The sequence below is a fragment of the Dermacentor silvarum genome, chromosome 4 (genome assembly GCF_013339745.2).
Source record: "Dermacentor silvarum isolate Dsil-2018 chromosome 4, BIME_Dsil_1.4, whole genome shotgun sequence".
NCBI lineage: Eukaryota > Metazoa > Arthropoda > Arachnida > Ixodida > Ixodidae > Dermacentor > Dermacentor silvarum.
The window spans coordinates 46,322,190-46,345,406 of record NC_051157.2 but is presented as its reverse complement, the minus strand read 5'-3'; the positions used below and the strand labels follow the sequence as shown (position 1 = coordinate 46,345,406).

Genomic DNA, 23,217 nt, shown 5'->3' with positions numbered 1-23,217 from the left:
AATATTCTAATTGCATGAAAAGTGTCAATGACAAGACTGTTGAACAACATGAAAAACTCCTGATACAGCTTTCTGTTGCTCATTACGTGCTACAGAGAAGTGTTTTTCCAAGCATGAAAAAAGCCCACGAATACACGCGAAGTGCCTCGAGCGTTTGAAATCTTTCTAGGCAGCATATAGCTGTTCTTGCAAACCTACAGGAGTGCAATATGTGGACAAAGACGTGCAATGGTTCTGTACTGATTGAGAAATATCAGTGCATATTTCTGGCAGCGGTCAGTGACCCATCTTACTAATCACAATATGTTTGTTCAGCCAATTCTACTCTGGCCAGCAAACCCACGCAAGAAAAGACAGAAAAAAAAATCTTGGAAATAAATACCTGGTCCTACATATGTAAACGACGTACAGTAGCCGACTTCCCCTGCGAGCCTGAAGCGCTCCTTGCACATGCGAAAGCAGGGTATGAAGATTCCCCTAAGAATAAATTCGAAAGATCTGGATGAGACTTTAAACCTCTGGCTTTAACCTCTGGCATATATGCATAGGCAGGAAGGAAGAGGCGTTGAGGATAGGCATGATGACACTGTATACAGTCGATGAGTGTGCTCAAGTTAGGTGTACTAAGGTGCTAGAGTTCCTAAAGTTCCATGCAACGGGAGGCGGAGCATGCACATACCTTTCCAGGTTTTATTTGTGGTAAATTTACTTTCTTTCTTCCCCAAAATAGCTTTTAAGCAAACAGTACTAGACGGTGGAGCATGGAAAGTGTCCTTGTTGCTAGTTTCGTTTTTGATAACGCTACTTCCATCTTCCTTCTTCTTTTTGCCCGTGCAGAGCGCAAGAAATGCCGAGAGGTGTGGCCCAACGTGACCTCGGAGCGCGTCTTCAACGTGTACCTGGACGTGACGCTCTTCCTGCTGCCGCTGGTGATCATGTCGTTCGTGTACAGCTGCATCTGCGCCACCCTCTGCCACGGCATGAAGCTCGACAACAAAAGTACGCTGTGCTGCTGCTCGCTAATCCACCGGGCCTTGGCGCGCCGATGCAGGGGTTGCGCCGCCCCGACGCCCGAAACCGAACAGCACCCCTCAAGTGAGACTGGGCACATGTAAAGCTTCGATCGCTGGCAAGCCCCCACCTCTGCACTAACCCGGCAATAACCATCTCATGCACCTTGGCCGCATCATCCTCACATCGTCCCTCGCACTCTAGTGCATGTATTGGGCATGCGCCGAATAACCCCAAATTTACACTCTGCCGTGCGTTCGGCTTTAGGCGGCCAGGAATCCCCCCCTATACAAGCACAATAAACGTTATTCTTATAGATTAAATTTTCTTTTTTCCTCCGAATATGCTCGGTGACAGGGCGCAACCTCGGGTTTCACAACAACTGTCCGAATAAACTCGTATAAAACAAATCAGAAATTAGACACCAGCAAAACTGAGAAACCGTGAAAAACCCTACGAGACGGAAATTTGCCCCGTGCTCCCAAGTTTGCCGGTGCAGCATTTACGCAGAGGTAAAATTCGAAATGTACACCAACGACTTCCAATCAACGCGAAACAAGCTGCCCCTGCGCGTTGAGAAACCAGATAAACAAGAAAATGTCAGTCGCTTACAAATGGCGGCCGTGGTTTGCCCAAGTACGAAATAATAACAGAGTGCTCAGCGACAGTAAGCTTCGTAGAATATAGTTTTTACTATGCTCGCGCGAAAACTAAAATTTCCACTAGTGCGCGTAAGCCTGCATGATAGTTTAAGTGGTCTATGTTCAGCGCTCTGGGAAGTTTTCTGAACAGTGTGAGAGAGTTCATAAACCTGGGTGGAGTGCTTGGTATTATCGTGTGGTGATGACAGACTGGACCGGGTTTGTGGTTAAGGGATACCTACTGTAGTGACCGAATACGTTTTGCCTTCGGGAGAACTACGAAAAAAAAAAGCGCATCTATACTCTTAACACGCTTTTAGCACACAGGTCCACAAAAGTTAACGAATGGCAATTTTATAACTTTTTTTCCTTTTTTTTAAATGCCACCGGCTACATTTTCTGCCAAGATAAAATATGCTGTGGATACATCTTCGTGCAGCCAGAGTTGCAACGCCATGGTTAAACTGATATCATTCAGCCATGTTAGTTAAATAGCTTGTGCAGATAGTTTGAGAAAGTTCACAGCGAGATTACTATTCAGTACGTGAGTCTTTATTCCTAGGGATCTTTATATTTGTGTGTACCGCTAGGCCAGTTTCAACTTGCTCAAAATCTAGACTTACCTGGGTAAAATCGATCATCACTGTTTTCGTGATGTTCCAGCTGCGATAAGATGCCGAACTGACGATATCGTGGCCAACAAAATAACACGACTTGGTCCCTGAAACAACACAGACAGCGTGAAGAAGCAAAATCAGAATTGATGGCGAAATAGGGAATTTATTATCGCAACATCTCAAATATTTGTCGGATTAGAGTATTGATATCTCGAAGCACCACGTGATACGCTTTAGTCGGGAAATTAGCACAGTTGGGTCGAATTTGTGCATGGTTTTGATTAGCTGTAGTGTATTTATTCCGCGCACGACCATAACAATTTTGCCAACTTTGTATTCGCGGATGTTCAGTTATCTGCGATCGGTTCAGAACAATGCATTGTGTTGTTACTGACAAAGTTTTTGTAACATTAGAAGCATGTCAGTTCTCCTTACAGAAACATCATCAAAAGGTTATAGGCAAAAAAAAAAGAATTGAAAGCTCTTGTGGTGCTTAAATTTAGTATTTCAAGTGGGAAAATAGACACATGTAAACGTCTGCGACGTTTGTTTTTATCAAGATATTGAATAATGAATAAGTGACCATACATCGACGTACGAATGCACAACCTGTCAGAACTCGATGCTTAACTAATTTTGAGTGTCGGGAAATTGACAAGAGCGCGTTATCAATAACACCTACTTTAACTGTGGCGCTCAGAATAGACTAAAACGCTTGCATCGCGCGACTTGTGGAAAAGCGAACACTACGAAGCGACTTCGCAGCATTTGTTACAAGAGCGCAAGTTGTTACTGTGCCTACCACTGGCCTTTTGCTTATAAAGTCGTCCAGTACAATTTGATCAATCACCCATAGCCCCTAGAGACTTAAGCGGCCAATTCTCAAAATTGTGTCACAAAAAAAACCAGAAAAATAATACATATTCGCATACTTATTGTGGTATCTACATACTTGCTCTGGAAAAGTTTATAATGAATATAAGTAACAGTTGCAGCAGTTTTTCTTTTTTTCGTTTCCAAAGCTTACACCAATCGAGAAAAAGTATAGCACGCAATTTACAGGTAACTTCGTTGCAATGCGTCACATTGCGTTTAAAAAGTTACTTATAATCCAACGTAACAGTAAATGCTAATATGCATACATCCGTGTAATTTTCGAGCCCGTGGGCGGAATGCTTAAACCGGAGAGGAAGATTACTCTAATTTCTTCAGAAGCTTTCACTGTATTTTTTATTACACATGCTGCGTACACAGTCTCTCTGACGCATATCTTTTTCAATCCTGTTAGGTTCAACTTACAAAGTCAGAAAGATAAATTTTATACATTGAAACATGTTATCCCCTGAGATAGAGATGTGCAAGAATGCGAACGTGTCCCGCATTTAGCCAACGGTATGTCAAGTTATAGCCAACCTATAGCATGTTCAGCTTTGTATACTAATACCGGGCTCGAAATTCAGTTTTCGCTATACTCTGTCAGGCTGCAAGAGCTGGCGCACTGTTCGCTTTTCCCACTGGCTGCTTAGAGTTTTCTCATTCATGCGCCGGAAACGTGTAAGACAAAAAAAGGAAAAGAAGAAAGAAAGAAGGTAATGCCAAGATTGCCGTTAGCTGGTATCTCCAACAACAACAACCATTAGAACAGAAGAAAAATAATAAACATGATAGGGCAAGGCAAGCAGGGCAAAAGAGACGAACTAGTGTTTCTCTGTGCTACAACACTTTGTTTTTTGAAGTCTCAAGCAACTCGCTCACTGTCAGGGGTGTCGCTGGGATTTTCTTCCTTGCTGACACAAATGTCGTAATAAGACATCGAGTCACTTACTTGATGAGCGGCAGTCTCTCTTTCCATTAAGTTTCACTGCGGCGTAAACTTCCGGGTGCCCAGACTCCTGCCACGCAATCGATTGCCGCTGGCGACATTCGTTCCTACGCAGCCGCAAATAGAGCTATAGTATAGGAGCTGGCTTCCAAGTAAGTGTTATTTCCGGAATCAGAGCGTGGTAGAGAAGAGAAAATGTCCACAAAATCGAACGACCAGTCCCAACTAGTAGGTGTTGCTCCATTCGTCTTCAGCGAAACGTATCTGTAAACTGCAAGCGAACAAAGAGTGCATTAAATTCGTTTCCACATTTCGTAAGAAAAACATCGCACATCTCCGTCGCTCAGTTTCGTGTTTGTCTTCCAAAATATTAATCTCGGACTTCGGTGATAAAGCCGAAGTTAATAGAGGCGTCACGAATGAACTTTGTTATTTTGTTGTTTTTGTTTGTTACGTTTTGGAGCCTAACGCCTCCCACGCCTACTATTGACCTGTCGGTACATTATAGAGCCATAAAAACAAGATAAGGTAGGCCAGTTTTTCAAAGGCATTGGTCACGAAGGTCAGTTTCAAAATCAGGGCACGCCGCAGACCGATTTCCGATGGTAATCTGACAATTGAGTCACGATTAGAGCAACAAACAAAACTGAATCTTTTATTTGTGTCGGAACCCCTCGTAATGTCAAAAGCATATAAATAACAAGTGCCGTCCAAAGTGTGGTTTTGTTTGTTTACAACGCTGTTGAGCGCTTAAATGATACAACGACAAATTAAGTATGTGATCAGTATCACGGTGAGATTCGCTGCTAATGAAAAGAGGACTACGATGGGTCGTCGTATTTTATTTGATTGAGGGTGTAGGTTGCCGCCGTGTTTTTTTTTTCTCTCTTTCTGTCTTTTATTCTACAACCTGAACACAAATTTGTGAAGCAAGACAATGCTACCCAATAATAGGAGCTCGGCCACGCCTATGCGTTCTTCGATCGGAATGATGATAAAACGATATTACAGTAGCCTCGTACTGACAACCTAACACTAGTGCATAAAGCACCCGTGTGCGTTGCCCACTCAACCGCCAAAATAATCGCTGCCAACATGATTAACTGCATCCCGCATAAAACAGACCTCTCCCATAAATCTCAAATGACTCTTGTTTTGCGTGAGCAGTGCCCGCCCTTCACCCACAAACCTTCGAACTCCCAAGTTGCGTAACTCGGACAAGTTCCCGTCTGCCTCTGGCTCCTCATCCCTCGATTTCGCATCCATTCTATTTGTCCAAAGATCAGCTACACCCGGTGTGGTATGTACACCAGTGCATCTAACACGTCATGCATGCCCAATGTCTCCCATGTACATCCATGCACAAAAGCGAATGATTCCTGCCTGAGGCTCGTTTACTGTCCAGTGCATTAATCTTTACTTTATACATAATGTGCCTTATTTGTAAGCCGCAGCATCGGAACTTAAATTATCTGTGCAATGTACAGTGAGCTACATGCTGCAGCCACCGTTTCTTTTCTTGCTCTGTCTTAAAAAGCTGCTGCCTGGACATTCTTTTTCTTGCGTAACCGGCATTTACCATTAGAAGCAAAGTTCTTTCCTGGTTATACCCACAGCACCGAGCACCGCCCTACGCCGCATGTTTCTGAAGCTACGCTTTCGTTGCGCAAACGACTGTCGCTCTCCAGTCTTGCTTCGCATTCTTCCCGTAGTAATGACACTCTAATGACATTTCCATCTAGTTATAACTGCCTTGTACGTGCAGCTTGTTGCCTAGTGGCTACTTCAAGTTTGCCTTTCCTACGCAGAATATCTCGAACACCGCGGTTTACTTCAAGAATCACGGCCGATCCAACTGTACGCGTCTTCTCTATGTATGAGCAGGTGACTAGCGATATACTCGTATGGTTTCCGCAATGAACGAAATTATTATAAAGAAATTGTAGCAGAAACTATCAAAGATGATCGTGAACGTTAGCGATAGCTTCTTTTGTGCGACCTGAGGCATATCCCCGTGCCATCCGTGAATCACGAAACCTTGTGGGCACATTAGTAGACGCACGAATGTGGCAGTCTCACTTTCAGCTACAATGACAACTGATACCACCGCATAGTATATCTTGTAATCACAACACGTCGAAACTCCGTAGCAATACCCACAATCTCTCGTGTCCTGGCTGCAACTTCGCTGCAGCGGCTACCTAACAGGCGGCTGCTCTCGACATGGAGGTGTCTGTCGCCGATGGGCCGCTATCGAGCCACAGAAAACTATACCTTTAACAGTAATCAAAATTTTCATAAGCTAGAGCACGATTACATTTAGCTAGCCCACATTTCAACGCGCAATATTGCGTCGCGCAGTGGCTGCAAGCTGCACAGTGCGTTCAAACGCAACTGTATACAGAATATAAACAAACGAATCTCGTAACGTGTTACCGTACAGTTAGTCAACGGTTCAATGACGGGTGAAATGTAGAAAATATTCATGCAGATCTTTAGAGGTCAATTCCGGGCCTTGACTAAAGAAAGGAAGGTACAGACGTTGACAGGAACAGCTTACAGTTTGCTAGTCTACGATGAGACATAAGAAAACGAGTATAGAGAATGCAGAATTGGAAGGAAGGAAGGAAAGAAAGAAAGAAAGAAAGAAAGAAAGAAAGAAAGAAAGAAAGAAAGAAAGAAAGAAAGAAAGAAAGAAAGAAAGAAAGAAAGAAAGAAAGAAAGAAAGAAAGAAAGAAAGAAAGAAAGAAAGAAAGAACCAATCTTATAGGGTACAATGCAACATGAAAGCGCTAGAATTACCTGTACAATGCGTTCTCCCCTTGTAGGCACTTCGAGGGATGTTGGTATGATGTCTGCAACATCATTTTGGGCGACCGGATAGCTGTCGGCGCGAAATTGAACTCTCCAGTTATTACTCGTAGGAAGTGCGCTGCTCAACACTTTCCTTCTCACTATAGCACAGAGTGCAGTATCGGCGTCAAGCTCTTTTCTCTCTCATGAAGCAGATTCAGGACTCACACCAGGCTGGTCGTAGTGGTCCGCGGACGCAAGTGCCCGTAGCATGAATCGTAATATGTGCCTCGACGTTTCTGCTACCGTAGGGATGAGGTCCACTCTTATTCGCGTGCAAGTTTCGCCGTAATGTGATTTTGTAAACAACGACAGCTTGTATCGAACATTTCCTTTGTCATGTAGCTGTCGCCGTTTGCCTGAATAGTCGAACGATTTCGCATACCGTTATTGCGCCAAACGCCGGAGAGAGAAAGAGAGAAACGAAGAGGGAAAGGTAGGGAGGTTAACGAAGGACGTGCCCGGTTGGCTACCCTACACTTGGGGAGGGGGAAAGGGGAAGATCGATAAGGAGAGAAAATAAAAAAATAAAAAAAAAAAAAATAGAGTAAGTCATTCGCAGAGACAGTCACAGAAGGCGTGTATACAGTCGTATCCCTTATGATCGCCCACTTAAGGGCTGGCAGTTATACGCTCCTCGGCAGTTAAGTTTTGGTTTTCCGGGTGGTTTTCCGTCGCAGAAGTTCGCGGCGTCAGACCTTTGCGCGACTGGAACTGGCTATGAACTCCTCGGAAGCGTCTGATTGCTTTGGTGAATAATTATTGTAGTCATCGTTTGCCTAATTACTTCCGCGAATCATTTTAAAATGTGTGCCTCGGTGGTAAAAGCAATACAAATTCCATCAAGCAATATTCGCGCGATGCTCCACGGTGTGCAGTACGCCCGCTTTACCTTGCGATTTTTCTTATACAACCGCACCTTATTACTATTAAACATTTAAACACACATAAACACCACGCACACACATGCAGAAAGACCCACCGCGGTGGCTTAGAGGCTATGGTGTCACGCTGCTAAGCACGAGGTCGCGGCTGCGGCGGCCGCATTTCGATGGGGTCGAAATGCAATAACGCCTGTGTCCCGTGCGTTGGGGGCACGTTAAAGATCCCCTGGTGACCAAAATTAATCCGGCGTCCTCCACTACGCGGTGCATCATAATCAAATCGGGATTTTGGCACGTAAAACCCCACAATTCAATTCAGTTTACATACAGAAAGACAAGCACGCTATCGATTGCCTTCAGAAAGGGACGTCATGCCCACCGGCTTGCGAGAAAGCAAAAAAGGGAAAGAAAAGAAAGTGACATAGAAAAGTAAGACATACAAATTGAACGAGACTTTTGTGTCTCGCTTGCCCTTCGAAGAAAGGTAGCCGGCGCCAATCTTTCCTTTAATTGCGCATTTCAACATCTCGCAGTTTCGCCCGAAAGGCGAAGCATCGATTATGATAGCAAATGAGTAGAGAGCTATACGAAGTAAGGATAGTAGCTTTATCGGCCGCATAAACTCGTAAACATTCGCTTACTAAGTAAGTCAACAAGCATGGTGTCACGCGCGCACAGGCAAAAATAGGCACATCTCACTCTATGAGCGCGTACACTCGTTGTCAAAAACGCTGGCGTGAAGAAGAGTGGCAGCAGCAGCGAGTGAATTGACCTTCGTGCTGCCTCCCGCTTCAACGAGAACGAAGTTGCGAGAACACAGCGCACGCGAAGCTATAAGGCCCCGGTGCGCCTAGACTCTGTACTCATCGCAGATGACTGTGAAGATAGGGCCGCCGTGGCTCCACCATACGCCGCAGCCGCCGGAGTAGAACGTCCCCCCTCCCCCCCCCCTCCCCTCCCCTCCCCTCCCCCTGCTGCCTTCTGCGCGACGGAAGATGGCGCGTTTCCTCCCCACTTTCCTCCCTTGCACGCGCGAGATTGAGCTGCCATCGACTCACCATCGCACGCTTTCACTCGCACATACAGCATACGGCGCGCGGCGACGATGTTATCGCCCTTTACATTATACTGAACATCGCAGCGACGCCGACGCCAATGGCGATGCAAAAATGCGCCTGGAGTGTCCATATAATTGCAATGGCAATAAAAAAAGCAAAAAAGCATTGCTTGAGACTACACGTCGCACAGGGTAAAATTAAACAAAATTGGATGCATCGCCGTTAGTTGTAAAACATTTATTTAGCCGCTTCGCTTGACATAGCACCTATGACATCGCTTTACCCCGGTACACGATAGCCAACCGGAGATAAACTCCGGTTAATCTCCCTGTATTTCTTTTGCCTTTCTCTCGCTATCTCTCTCTCTCGACATGTGCGTTGGATCTGCATATTTTTTATTAGGAACCTGGGCTCACCTGATCGATGGCACTTGCGCAGGAAATGCGTTTATCGCGCATCTCGTAATCACAGCAATCGTCGAGGCGCCTTATATTGAAGTGCGGCTCCCATTATATTCGAGGAGTGCTGCCAGATGATTGGAATAGAGCCGAGGAAGAATTTCCGAGTCAATGGGCCTTTGTGAATGCCGGGTTGAGAATGAACGGCGTGCCTCATCGGCACCGCGCGCGTTCCCTCAGCCACTGCAGCAGCAGCCGCCTTCGTGGCATGCCGAGGAAGTCTATAGCGTGTTGTGAGAGCTCATCCATCGGCCTTCCACGCGTTCGACACCGAGCGCTCCTAAAGCACTGCCGCCTATTAGACAGCAGAAACTATCCTGCTGTCCGTAGACAAGACGAGCGTGACGAAGGCTCTCTAATGCCTGAGAATTGCTCACCTGTGTCCACGAATCCTGCATTTCTTGATTTGACAAAGGTCTATGTTCGATAACATCGGATGCTTCCGCGCCTGACTTCTCATGAGAAAAGAAATGAATGTCTCTTGCTGGCAAATCTTATTTTTCCGTACACGTTCAGAAGTGCTCTGTTCCGGACTAGTTCGTTCATACTGAACAATTACCTTACTGCGCACTAGCAAGACACTAGGGGCCGAACTCACAAAGCTTCTCGTTCGTAAGTGTTCTTTGCCATTGGCCGGTGGCCTTCGGTTATAATATGGCCAGTGTCAGGATTGGCCGGAATTAACACTTACGAACCATTTTAACGTAAAAGCACTTTGCGAATACGGACCTAGGACAATTCGATCTGTTCAATCTTTCTTTCCTCCCTTGAATTTTGCGCAATACGTTACTTGTTCAATTGGACAGTTGCTCGTTGCAATGTAGTCGCAAGCTGCTCTGTTCATTTCACACAAGAAAACCTAAACACAGGATTTACGCCTAATTTTTTGGGGGGTGGAGGTATAGCTTAGGTGGTATTGCCTCGATTTTCCTGCCTTACCCCTGTCTCTAACTCTGACGGCGCTCGTGATCGTTCAGCATGTAAACTCTGCTATGGAAATGTTAACCCTCTCTTAGGGACCGGTTGTTACAAGGACAAACAAAATGGAATTGGCGAATGAAAGATGGGGCAGTCGGTATTTTTTTTACTCACACAGGAAAACCTGTACTTTAGCATTAGATGTTTTTCTAAAGATAGGAATTCAGGCTTTCCATACAAGAACAGCATTAGAAATCTCTGGGACATCGTATTCCAGTGCTACGAGTAATGCTGACTTCTTGAAGCGAAACGCTCTCTACGTGGTTTGAACCAACCTGTGACTGTGAAACAACCGCTACTCCTACAGCCTTTCAAAGACAAATATTGAAACTCTGTAAACTACGAAAATACAAGCATACAAGTGAAATGGCGCTGTCCCGTTCTCCGCTGACCCGGATGATACATCCCGACTGATCCACAGGTCACATAGTCCCATTTTCCAGTAATTCACACTGTATTTCATTTCAGTGGGCTATAAAGGTGCTCTATTCACTGCGAAAGGTTCGCGAAGCCCGGTCTCAAAGTGTTTACACAACTAATCGACAACTTGGTGACACAATTTAATTTAACACGACACAATTTAATATAATTGTGATAACAAACTACACCAATTGGTGAAATGATTTATAACACAGCGCAAGAGCATTACAGAGAAAAGAATATACCGGAACGAAGGTATACCAATAAACTTAGTGGAGCTGCAAGTACAAATGGCCACTTGCTCGTCCCAGAATCTCTACGTTCCCTCCCTTCTGTAATGAAACGTTTCCGTGCACAGTTCAATAACTCTGCATGCCTTCCGAAATAATTGAGTGGCATTATATGTAGGAATTCCGCGTAAATTCCGCAACATTTCTGTAGAATTGCTGCATGAATAGTGTGTCGATTAGAGGGCTGTGTGCGGGTGTGCGGGAAATCGCCGTTGTATTCGCTGTTCGCCCCTGTGGTGCAGCTTATGGGGGAATGTTTTGATCTCCCGCATGTTTGACAAGTGGCAGTTATCGGAATTTCCTGAACTCACAGCGCATCTGTGGAACCGCTCAGCAGAGCAGTGGGGGCCCAGTAGTGCAACCCGTGAAGAGACTGCACGTCACTAAAGTGTAGGCAGGGACCCTGATGTGCGGAGGGAAGTTCAACCTTCTACGAGTAGGCCGCGAACAATATAAAATAGCGCGCCTAGTTACCGAATTGTTAGGAGAAGGCCAGTTTCGTATCATGACTTCTACACGCTACTGCTATGACAGTGATAATTAACTAATGTTCAACTAACCATAACATGAATGATGCCTGCCTTGCCTGTATATGTCTTGGCAGTGAATCATGCCAAGGCTTGCGACAAAATAAAAAAAAAGAAACACAAGACATTACTCGCGACACTTATTGTTCGTCTTTTCTCTCTCTCTCTCGCTCTCTCTCCCTTTCCTATTTTCTTTGCCATCAAGAAGACGAGGAACTCATGTCGACGGCCGTGGTGCACGAGGAGTACCACACCAATCCCAACATGCCGCAGCTCATCGCACCTCCAGACGTGGAAGCCAGGCTCCAAAAAATGCCAAGGAGACAGTTTATCTTCAGGGGAAACTACCGCAAGGTACGCACTGCGAAACGCCTTGAAACGCTTGCGTTTGTATATATGCCGTGCAAAGGACGTAGATAGCTTCAGTCATACGAAGCCTTGCCAAACGCTGCCGGACATTGCTTCACGCGAGCACCGCCTTTCAGTGCGTCCGGTATTGATTATATCAGTATACGCAAACCTTTAGTCGATAGGATTGCGCCATAGGTACTACGCCTTGGGCGATTGTCCCGGTGTCGTAGTGAGCTCCTTTTGTTTTTCTTCTTTTTACTGCGGTCCTCCACTGAACGGGAATATCAGGCGTATTGCGATGAATGTTCTGCTTTTCTTTTTCTTCTTTTTACTGCTGTTCTCCACTCAACGGGAATGTCAGGCATTTCGAGATGACTGTTGGTAGGCACGTAACGGCGTTTTATTTCCGCGAATACAAGGTGGAAGAAATGGGCCAGCCTTGTACCGCATGTAAGAATGCAGGCTTCGGCATTGCTATAAGATGACTTATAGCTGCCGCAATATCGGTCGCAGACGTTCTACTAGAGTTTATCCTATTGAAGCAAACCTGGATATAAGTACACATGATACGCCCATCTACATGACCGTTGGTTCATTAACGGAGAAAGCTCCCGGTGCATTGCCCATTGATAAATGCTATGCGCCATTAAACAAGCACACCAAATGCCGCACGTACAATTCTGCAAGCTAAAGCATATAGGTAGATAGGTAGTCGCATCAGATCTTGCAGACTGAGGTTCTTGTTTTGTTGGCCCACTGCTCATCGCTTGGTCTCCATCTTTCTGCGAGTCTTCTGCAATGTCGATGACTGTTTCATACGCGCAACGTACAGTGCTGAACGGGTGGTTTAATAAAGGAGCACTTGCGTTGACTTTACTCAGGAATTTGAAGCACCGGCCACGGTATACGCCAGTGGCTATTTATTTATTTATTTATTTATTTATTTATTTATTTATTTATTTATTTATTTATTTATTTATTTATTTATTTATTTATTTATTTATTTATTTATTTATTTGTTTATTCATACTGCAGCCAAACTTTGGCTATAGCAGAAGTAGGAAAAGAACAATCAATTTTACATGTACATTACAACTGTGAAATAGCAGTGAGAAATTCATCTAAAGCGCATTCACGTACATTTCCGGGCAAAGCATTCCATCACTGAATCGTGTGAGAAAAACTGTGCAAGAACAAGTCTGAACGAGAACTATACGGAACAATATTTAGAGCATGATATTGTCGAGTATTCGAGGGGGCTGGAAATGAAATGTAATCTTGACAAGAACAATGGGGTGAATTTACATAACTGTGGAAAAGTGGTGACGTTTCTGGAGTGTGATTAGATTCAGGTCAGAAAGATAGAAAAAGGGTGAAAAATATCTGTCATAACGACAGCAGATGAACCTAACAGCTTTTTTCTGTACTGACTCTAAAGCCTTGACGTCTTTCTTATGATGGGGATTCCATGTGATAGAGGCGTACTCCAATATCGGACGTATTAGGGTTATATAGGTTATCAGCCTAGTTATGTGTTGGTGCGGAACAGAGCGTGCGCTGCAAATAACCGAGGCGTCGAAGGGCTTCTTTGCATGTTAGTTCAATATGGGGAGACCAAGACATATCGTGCGAAAAAAGAACTCCCAAATATTTATATTGGTTAACTCTGTTTAGGGATTGATCGTTAAAAGAGTATATGAAATGAGATATAGAACGACGCCTTGAAAATGAACGACGCCTTGATGATAAGTTGATGGTCATCTGCCACTGTTTGCACCAGCTACAAAACCTTTCAAAACAAGTGTTAAGAGCGACATGATAAGATTGACATTTAATGGCACGATATATGACACAATCATCGGCATATAAGCGAATCTTTGAGGAAATAATAGAAGGGAGGTCATTTATATAAAGTAAGAAGAGGAGAGGGCCGAGCCCGGAGCCTTGATGTACGCCTGACGATACACCTACTGTCGGGGACTTACTAGAGTTGAAAAGTACATACTGTGAGCGTTCGGAGAGAAAGCTGGATAACGAGTTTACAATACTGGAGTTATTTAAAATGCTTTGAAGTGTATGCAAGAGTTTGGTGTGAACTGCTACATCAAACGCTTTTCAGAAATCGATAAATAATGCGTCAGTTTGATCACCGATATCGAGAGACTAGCCTACGTCATGGGCAAATTCTACGAGCTGAGAGACTGTACTGAGGCCTCTTCTGAAACCATGTTGAGAAGCAGAAAAGATGTTGTTAGACTCAAGAAACGCGGCTATATGTTTATAGACAATATGCTCCAGTAACTTGCCACATTGGGACGTTAATGAAATTGGTCTATAATTTGTTAAAATGTGCTTATCACCAGATTTGTATAATGGGAGAACCTTAGCAACCTTCCGTGAATTTGGGACTACACAAGTGGACAACGATTTCTTAAAGATAATGGTAAGGTACTTGCAAGTTCATAAGGAGTAACGTAAAAGAAATGAGTTTGGAATGTCATCCGGGCCTGCGCTCATTTTTGAATCAAGATTTAGAATACGTTGTTGCGCTTCTGAGCTCATGGTCGCGGATTCGTTCCCGGCCGCGGTGGCTGCATTTCTATGGAGGCGAAATGCGAAAGCACTTGTGTACTTAGATTTAGGTGCTCGTTGCAGAACCCCAGGTGGTAAAAAATTATTCCGGAGTCCATTACTATGGCGCGGCTCATAATCAGTTCGATAGTGGTTTTGGCAGGTAAAGACCCAGATTTTAATATTTCTTAAAGAATTACTGACATTAGAGTGAGGTTTAGCTACTCCAACACCATGAAGTGCACCGCGAACTTGAATATTCAAAATTTGCGCCATGGCGCAAGCAGTACCATACAGCATTTTTTGTGGCAAATGGGTTAAGTGAAGTTGCGTTGAAAAAAAAAATAGTAACCCACGTGCTGGAATCAAATTTCGATCGAAATTTCTACTGATTTGTCTTATAGGGCGAAATAATGGAACCAACTTAGACAATGCTCTTGCTCTTTGAGCTTCATCATTGGTGCGTGGAACGCTTTGTCTGCGTTATCACCAGGGTCGGCCGGTTGTGAACGAAAGTAATCGTTACTTTATGCCCGCCAAGGTCTATTAGTTTCGATAAACCAAGAACGTTTTATAACAAGTAAGCTCAGCAAAACATCCGGCATACTATGATCTGCTTGCTCTCTACGTAGAACCAGAACCCACACAAAGAGTTGTAGAGATGGACATTTAAAGTTGTTACAGTTTTTTGATATTGTCCCACAGCGTGCGTACCCTCTGTAGTCAATCTTGTCTCGACAATGTCAAAGCAAGCATATTCTCGTTAGGGCTAGCAAGACAGCTATGAACAGAAACCTGCTACTGCGTTTCTTGCAGAGAGCAGATTGGATTTACACCCACTAAATTTTGTTATGATTGGCTTTATGTCCACATTGAAGTAAGTTTCACGATTGTAAACAGGGTTCAATGAAAGTAATGCTAATAAACCTTGACTCTACCTTCAAGAAAGCAGTAGCAAATGCATGACTTCCAATTGGAAGTAGCACAATCGAAGTGTCTGCTGGGCCGCGGATTGCATTATATTTCTTGAAATGCGCACAAGGAGAACTCATACATACATCGCCAAACTTGTGCAAACGCTAGTGCCGAAGGCAAACTAGTGTGTCATTGCTACTTTTTTTTTACGGAATTCGGCACGTGCTGCGAAATCAAAGTAGTAAAATCCGCTTTAGTACATTTTACAATATGCGCAGTAACAACGGCTTCTTTTGTTCACCTACACGCGCAGTCCACTTTTCTTCTGCTCGCAGGGACGCGCATTTTGAGCAGGGTCGCATTTGTGATTCCATTAGGCTAATGCGCTCACTGTCGAAAGGATGTGCATTTTTTGGAGGAAGAATACGGACGCCGGGCCGGCGGCTATCTGATAGAGATATTACCGAATAGTTTCTGCGCGTGGTTCCTGTGACAGTGCTTGCTTTCCTATAGCGCTGGCAGATGAAGTATTATTCGCAGCAGCTTTGGTAATCTGCGCCTTACGCAGTAGAAGTAGCCGATCGCATGTGATGTGATCGCACGTGGTGTGATTGCGACAATGACATATGAGACACAAGATTGCTACTAATGAGTTTCGCGCTAATCGGCAAGGTGGAGATCAACTCTCGAATAAAAAAAAAAAATACCGGTGACCTACTTGAAGCGCTGGGTCACAAGCGTTCATTTTTTTTTTTTGTAATTTGTGACAGCATGTTACATTTGGCTACTGAAGTGGCCCCTATCCCAAAACTGTAGCTCAAAACAAACAAAAAAAAGCACTTAACGAGAGATAAACATATATAGAAGTAATGAAAACTGAAACATGTCAGATCAAAACTGAAACGATGTGTCAGAGGGTTCGAATTTATCGGAAATTACTTGGCCGAAAGAAAAAAAAATGTTTTAGGCCATAAGGCTAACCTCCTCCCGACAGCGATTATTGTCGCTTTACTGTTTTGACTGATCTATCTTGAACTCATAAGGCGAGAATGGATAAATTATGAATTTTTTAAGTGGATTTAAGTTTGTTTATGGATAAGGCATTAGGAGGCGGTTTAGGAATTTATTGGTATGATCTATGTAACTATTTTCTTGCTTTGTTGGAAAAGTAAAGTGTGGTTTGTTTGATTGTGCTCTCGTCTGTGCTCTTGTATTACCGCGTGGAGTACGTTCCATGACAGAACGCACTATGTCATGGTGCACGAAAGCGTTCGTGAGTAGAGATAAATAGGGAACAGCAATTTACACTGTAAAAAGAAATTTTCACCACTCCACTTGTTCTTAGAGTGTAGGTGGCGCCGACAGTATATATTACTGTTTGTGAGCGGTGGCTTGACTTTCTCATGATAGCGCAATGCAGAGGTACAGAAAAAATTGTAAACTGCACGGGGCAGGCAAAGACAAGTCCCCTTGTCGAAACGGTGACTCCCGGGACATCCCACGTTGGACCACTGTTGATCGCATCATCGTATCACAACGTGTGACAACTTGATATTGTATTAAGCTTTTATCGAGCCATTTCCAACTTCGGAACACTTCCGCGAATCATCGGTGAGAAATCCAACGTTCTTGCGTGGCTTCCGATATTATGGCCCGCTGTTGCGTCTGTGCGCAACAGGGGACACGGAAAAATCTCGGACGCCAGTGGTTATCTGATACTGGCGTTCTTCCATTCACCGTTCGCCGCATAAGGAGCTGTATGTTTTTTCTCACAAGCAGGTATCCGTCTCCCAAGCGGGCTTAAATCTCCGACGTAGGATTTCGGTATCCAAGTTTGGCGGGGCGAGAGCGGATACTTCCGTTTGTATCGGCAAACCAAGGCAGTGACGTTCTAGAAGTGCCGAAGGAGTCGTTGGTCACGTCGAGTGACGTCGTGTGTAGATGTCACCATACGCGCGTACGGTTCATGCTTTACGTAGCTGCTGCTGTCGACGTGCGCAGAGCCGGGCCTCGAAGCGGCGCGTGATCCGGATGCTGTCGGTGCTGGTGCTGGAGTTCTTCGTGTGCTGGACGCCGCTGTACGTGCTGCACACGTGGACCGTGTTCGACGCGCACGCCGCCTACAGCCGCGTGCCGGCCGGTGCCTTCGCCGCCGTACACCTGCTCGCCTACGTGTCCTCCTGCTGCAACCCCATCACGTACTGCTTCATGCACGACAAGTACCGGCAAGCATTCCGCAACGTCCTCGCCTGCTCGAGCGCCTCGAGCCGCCGGCGCCGCCGGTGGTCGTCGACCAAGAGCCACGACCGATTCGTGTCGCTCAACAGCATCTGCAGCAACGGCAAGAATGTCAGCGGTACGTGTTCGGCGGCTTTTTGCTTCTTCTTGCTTTGACGGCTTTGTTTTTTTTTCTATTTTTTTTTTGCGCACGCAGACAACAGTTAAAATGCCAGCAATTCTTTTTGCATGAGTTGCTAAGCTTCCCCGTATTTAAGATCAATGTTACAACGTTGTCGCATGCTCCTATGGAGTACGAAGAAACAGTATACGTGCCTCCCTCATGAAGAACTTGCCGGCAGTCAATCGCCATGTACAGAGTGTTTCAGCGAACACTTTAAAAAATGTTTAAAGGTTGCCTGTGGCAGATAGCACAGCTACTTAGCAAAACGTCGTTTTATGCATCGAAGCGCAAAGGTAACTGGAACGCCAATGCATTTATCCGCAAAGTTAGGGAATTACTAATCTCGAAACTGGAGTCATCCTGAGAATTCGTTCAAAGTGGACCCGCCTTGCGAACTCCACGGCCATAAGGTAATTAGTTGAAAACTTAATTAGTTAAATTTTGTTACTTAGTCGATTATGCATTTCAACGTTTTGTGCAAGTAATGTCCCGTCTCTTGAATGACCAGATCATGCATTAGAATTCTACTATCTGCCACAGGCAACGTTTAAAAATTTTTGAAATTGTTCTCTGAAACACCTGGTATAGAGTGCACGCTGTCCATCTTTGAGAAGCCATTACCCTGTGCTCACGTGCAAGTGTGGTTTGCTGGGCTTACTGCAAGGTTTCCTCGCTTCTTTGTGTATGTCCGAAGGGTCCTGCTTTCTTGCTATGCGACGACCGTGCTTCTCTTCTGGAATTTTTCGCAGCCGAAGCACCTTGCTGTTATCTGCAGCGCCAAACCTCTTTGAGCTTGTGTCACGTGGTCTTCTGTAGGTTCTCTCCCGGAACTTTTTCCTTTTCCTCAGCAAGAGGCAGCATTGTTTCCCGATGGAAAATACGTTTCCCAATTTTCGACGATGTTGCACTTCAACGTATGTAGCCAATAAGACCATAACATCAGTCAATCAAGCAGGCTAAGAACAAAACGGGAAGAGTCCCCCGGCTGTCATAATAATCAAGTACAGCAAGTGATTTTATTTTCTGCCTCCTCATACAACATTCGGTTAATACGTCTGTTCTTTTCTCAGCCTTTATTCCACCCACTTCTTATTGCTGGTTTCTCTTCTTGGCAGTATGGTACGATTACTGTCTTTGATGACTACGCCCCCCCCCCCCCGCCCCCCTCCTTCCCCCAGGCTGTGTACCTCCATCCCCACGTTTTTTTTTTCGTTTTATTCCTTTTTTTAGTAGACTGCTCTTGCAGCGCGCTTCGCGTTGTTAGCCGCATTCTCTATACCGAGCGCTATTCCTTCCGTCACTCGGCAGCCATTTCCTTCTCCATCCTTTATTATTATTTTTTTCGGCTGTCCTCTAGCTCTTGTTCCTGCTCAGCTTCTTTCTCCCTTCGGCACTCAGAATGCTGTTCGTTTATTGGCCCACCATATTGGTTTCCGCATCGCAGTGCCTATATCGAACCGAAATGCCTCGACGGCTGGGGCCTCCCGTGCTGGCAAGAAGCGAGATGACAGTCCTTCAGAGCCGTGTGCTAAGTTAGTGACGCCGCTGATGTCATTTCGCGTCCCTTTAAGTGCACAACAATGTTACATAAGCCCGATGAATGGAACGAACGCCGTGTGGCAAAAGTACTTTGCTGTCGCGGCACTCTCGATTTCGCAACACGGTGTAATTATTTGTAGATTAAACACTGTCACGAACGAAGGTATAGTGGTGATCAGCAGCGCTCTTTGTCATATGCGGGTAGTTCTTCGTAGCGCACATAAACTTACCTTCCACTAAGCAGTACTTTGTCGGAAACTTTCAATTCAGCAAACACACACGCTGGCAACGGTGCCCGGGGAGATATATGCTACACAGAAGTAGTGTTAAGGAACCTAAGCTTGGGCGGCTATTATGCAGTTTGTTCGCCCTTCATTTGCGAGATCGACGAGGTGTAATCGTAGTAACGCCAGTTTTCGACCACTTCGGCGCCAAGACGAATGAGCATCATCTGTCTTGCCTCTGTTCGCTTCTCATTGTTCGATCATCATCAGACGACAGCGATTGCATCTAGTAAACCCTAGGGGCGTTATCGCCCCCTTCGTCTTCAGAAGCTGAGCCGCTTCAAGCAGTACCTGCGTGCCGCCAGGCCTTTATTTCCTCGCTGCCAAGGGCGTTTTCTCGTCTGCATAAGCGCGGTTAGGGTTAGGGTTGTTCATATCTCTCGTGCTAGGAATAGCATTAACACATTTACCTTGCCAAACGTCCTTAGCGCCTTATTTTATTATTTCTCGTGCATTCCAAGCACTGTAATTACCAGCGTCTGCTTTTCCTCTTTTTCGTCATTACAGTCCATTTTGCCTAATGGAGATAGATTATTATGGGGGACATTAAGAAGAGGAGGGAGTGATTGTGGTATGACATTTCTTTGACTGAACAAATAGCCACAATACCCCAAGCGCGAACCTGAATTAAATCAAAGAAAAAGCTTGCTAACAGAGCACGTACATAATGGAGTGGTTAGTTGTTCGACCATCTTGAACGATTTGCCAGGAAAAAGTGCACGCTGTTGAGTGCATCACGTGAAAGAGAGAGAAAAAAAAAAGGTAAAGGAAAGACAGGGAGGTTAACCAGAGGTTATCTCCGGTTGGCTACCCTGTACCGGGGGAGGGGTTAAGGGATGCCATAGGAGAGAGAAAAAAAAGTAGAGATAGAAAATAAAAAATGAAGGAAAGAAAGGAAAATCACACACACACACAAAACAGAACTGTTTCTGTTGGCACTGTCACGCAGTCTGCGAAGGCGTTCTCGTGTTGCATATTGTCAACGTTCCATCCTACGTAACACAGTGCAGAGTCACAATTTGTCACTGAGTCCGGTGTCCTTTAAGTAACGCAGCAGTGCCTTCAGGGCGGCTCGCGCCGTTGTTTGTGTAGGCCAGTTTCCAAGGATGTTCTTTTCTGTTATTGGGCGTTTGTCCAGTTGATGAATCGTCGCTGAGAGTGCTGCTCTCTGCGGGTTGAAACGAGGGCACTCACAAATAAGGTGTGCGATTGTTTCGTTGCACCCGCAGAATTCACAAAGTAGGGTATTGGCCATTCCGATAAGAAAGGAGTACGCATTTTAAAATGCTACTCCAAGCCATAGACGGACTAGAAGTGTGCAGTCCCGTCGTGGAAGGTTGAACGGAATACGGAGCTGTAAATTAGGGTCCAGGGCATGAAGGCGTGCACTTATGAAATCGGATGAATTCCATTGCATCAGTGTTAGCTCACGCGCAAGCGCGGAAAATTTTTTCGCTGCGTCGGTTCTCGAAAGAGGAATGGCAACGCAGTTGACACCGTAATGGGCAGATCGGGCCGCTGCGTCCGCTCGACCATTGCCATGTATGCCACAGTGATTAGGCAACCAGTGATATATTATATCTTGCCCTTTATCAAATATGAGATGGTGTACTTGTCTGATCTCTGCGACGAGCTGCTCATGTGATCCATGGCGCAGTACTGAGAGTAAACTTTTGAGGGCTGCCTTGGAGTCACAGAAGATTGACCATGGATGGAGTGGTTCTTCCAGAATGAAATGAAGAGCCGCACTGGAGGGCTACCAGTTCAGCAGCTGTGGTTGATGAGACATGTGACGTCTTTAGCTGTATCTTGATGGATCTTGCTGGAATCACCACTGCTGCAGCTGAACTTGTAGGTGTGCTTCAGTAAAGTACTTATAACTTAGTTAATCAAGCAAAAAAAGATTCAGCATTTCCTGATAAACCTCGTCTTATTTTGTTTTTGTTTTTTCGCACAGTCGCCATTCATTTCGGTTTCCGCTGTTGTCAACCAGCTTTTAATATCAATGCCATCTGCAGTTTTTCGACATCGCCGTTTGTTATCTCCATACCCTAGAGGCAAGTGCAGTCACGAAGTCTTATACCTTAGATGGCTAATTTTTCACAGAAATTTAGAATACCAAACTTCCTTGATTGAATGTGTGGCAGGTCGAATCGCCTAATTGGAGGTGGTCGAGCAATTTCCTGCAAGATTGCAAGACGACATCCTCCTCACGCGCAACATTACGGCAGTCAGCACTACACATTTAGCACTTTTATTCAGTATTGTTATCTGCAGGCCAGCTTTGCTTGGTCTCATGCTTATTATTTTAGTCATCCCCTGTGATACCGAAGGATCCTACAAACGTCGCCTCTCACTGGCTGCAATGTTCACTTGCGTGGAATATTTATTTAAACAATAAAGCACCCGTACCGTGGCCCTTAATCTACGGTAATGAGCCGTCTCAGTAATTGAAACTCAACGAAGCAATGCATGCGTCTCCCTCTCCTTCTCTCTTTGCTTTACTTTCCGTGGGTAAGCTTTTGCTCCGTCTGGACTGCCAAATTATTCACGAGACGGAGTGGCAAGCGTAAAAAAAAAAAGAAAAAAAACACGAAGGCGGCGTGAGAAAGAGCAGTAGTTACGCGCACAGGCGAACATGGGCACCAAGTCTATAAACGGTCGCACAGACCTGTCCATTCGCGGTACTGTAGCATTTCTTCTCATTCTTTTCTTCGCCAGCGACGAGTGGGGCGCCACGGTTCAAGAATCTTCATTTCCATAAACGGTTTATAGTCCAGCCGGTTTAATACGGAGAGGTTCACGCTGGACGTCGTACCGGAAAACAAAGGCACGAAAGGTGTTCAGCAAGTCTCATCGCCTATGTGCGATCTCTTGCGGAAGCAAGAAGAACCAGACGACCAATTAACAGCGTGGTCTCCGTACGCTTTGCATATTGAGGGAGATGGTAAAGAAAAAAAAGGCTTAGCTATAATATTGCTTTGCGGGGCTCAGTGCGCGTACTGGCATTGAAACCCCTGGGCACTTAGATGGTAGGGCTGACTGCACTGTAGATCCTTATCGCAAATACGGTTTCATTTTAAGTCGCGCTGTTGTACACCTTTCTCACAGCCTGCTTATACCAGCGTGGCCACGCTAAATGCTAAGTGGTTTCACGTCTAATTACCGCGCGCCTTGTTAAACAAGCCTCTTTTCGATTACTTAGAGGCAGTGTCATGGCTAAGGTAGGCAGCGTTTAATTGGATCGGGACGCTCATTGAAGATCTACTTCGGTGGTATTCCCTTTTTTTAGAATTGTTATTCGTATAAAACGAGGCCGTGGTTAGAATGATCGTGTGCAAGAATTAGTACAGGCGACAGAACATCTCTTACAAATCTTCTCATCTAGTAATAGTATCAGAGCTAGACATTAATGGCACTTCGCTTAAATCGGCTCGCTTAATGCGATTAACAGTGTGAAAGCGAGTTGCACGCCGCGGAGCATTTCTCTCCAGTTAAAGCAAATCTAAAATAATTGATAAAGGTTAATTATTACTTGAAATCAACACGAGGGTAACATCAGACGCATTCTTTGGATCAGCGCCGCAAAACGACGGC

General features: G+C 45.0%; 1 protein-coding gene across 10 annotated transcripts in view; it reads left to right on the top strand.

Annotated features, from left to right (window-relative positions):
• The window catches only part of LOC119449951 (cholecystokinin receptor type A), a 208,860-nt gene that overhangs the window by 165,900 nt on the left and 19,743 nt on the right, over positions 1-23,217 (top strand). For 7 of the 10 annotated variants that reach the window (XM_049665539.1, XM_037713257.2, XM_037713262.2 and 4 more), the window contains exons 3-5: positions 838-1,095; positions 11,765-11,913; positions 17,398-17,752. In XM_049665539.1, coding sequence (XP_049521496.1) covers positions 838-1,095; positions 11,765-11,913; positions 17,398-17,752 — 762 coding nt within the window. The remainder of the gene's footprint in view (positions 1-837; positions 1,096-11,764; positions 11,914-17,397; positions 17,753-23,217) is intronic. The other 3 variants (XM_049665544.1, XM_049665543.1, XM_049665540.1) reach the window with 3 other exon arrangements.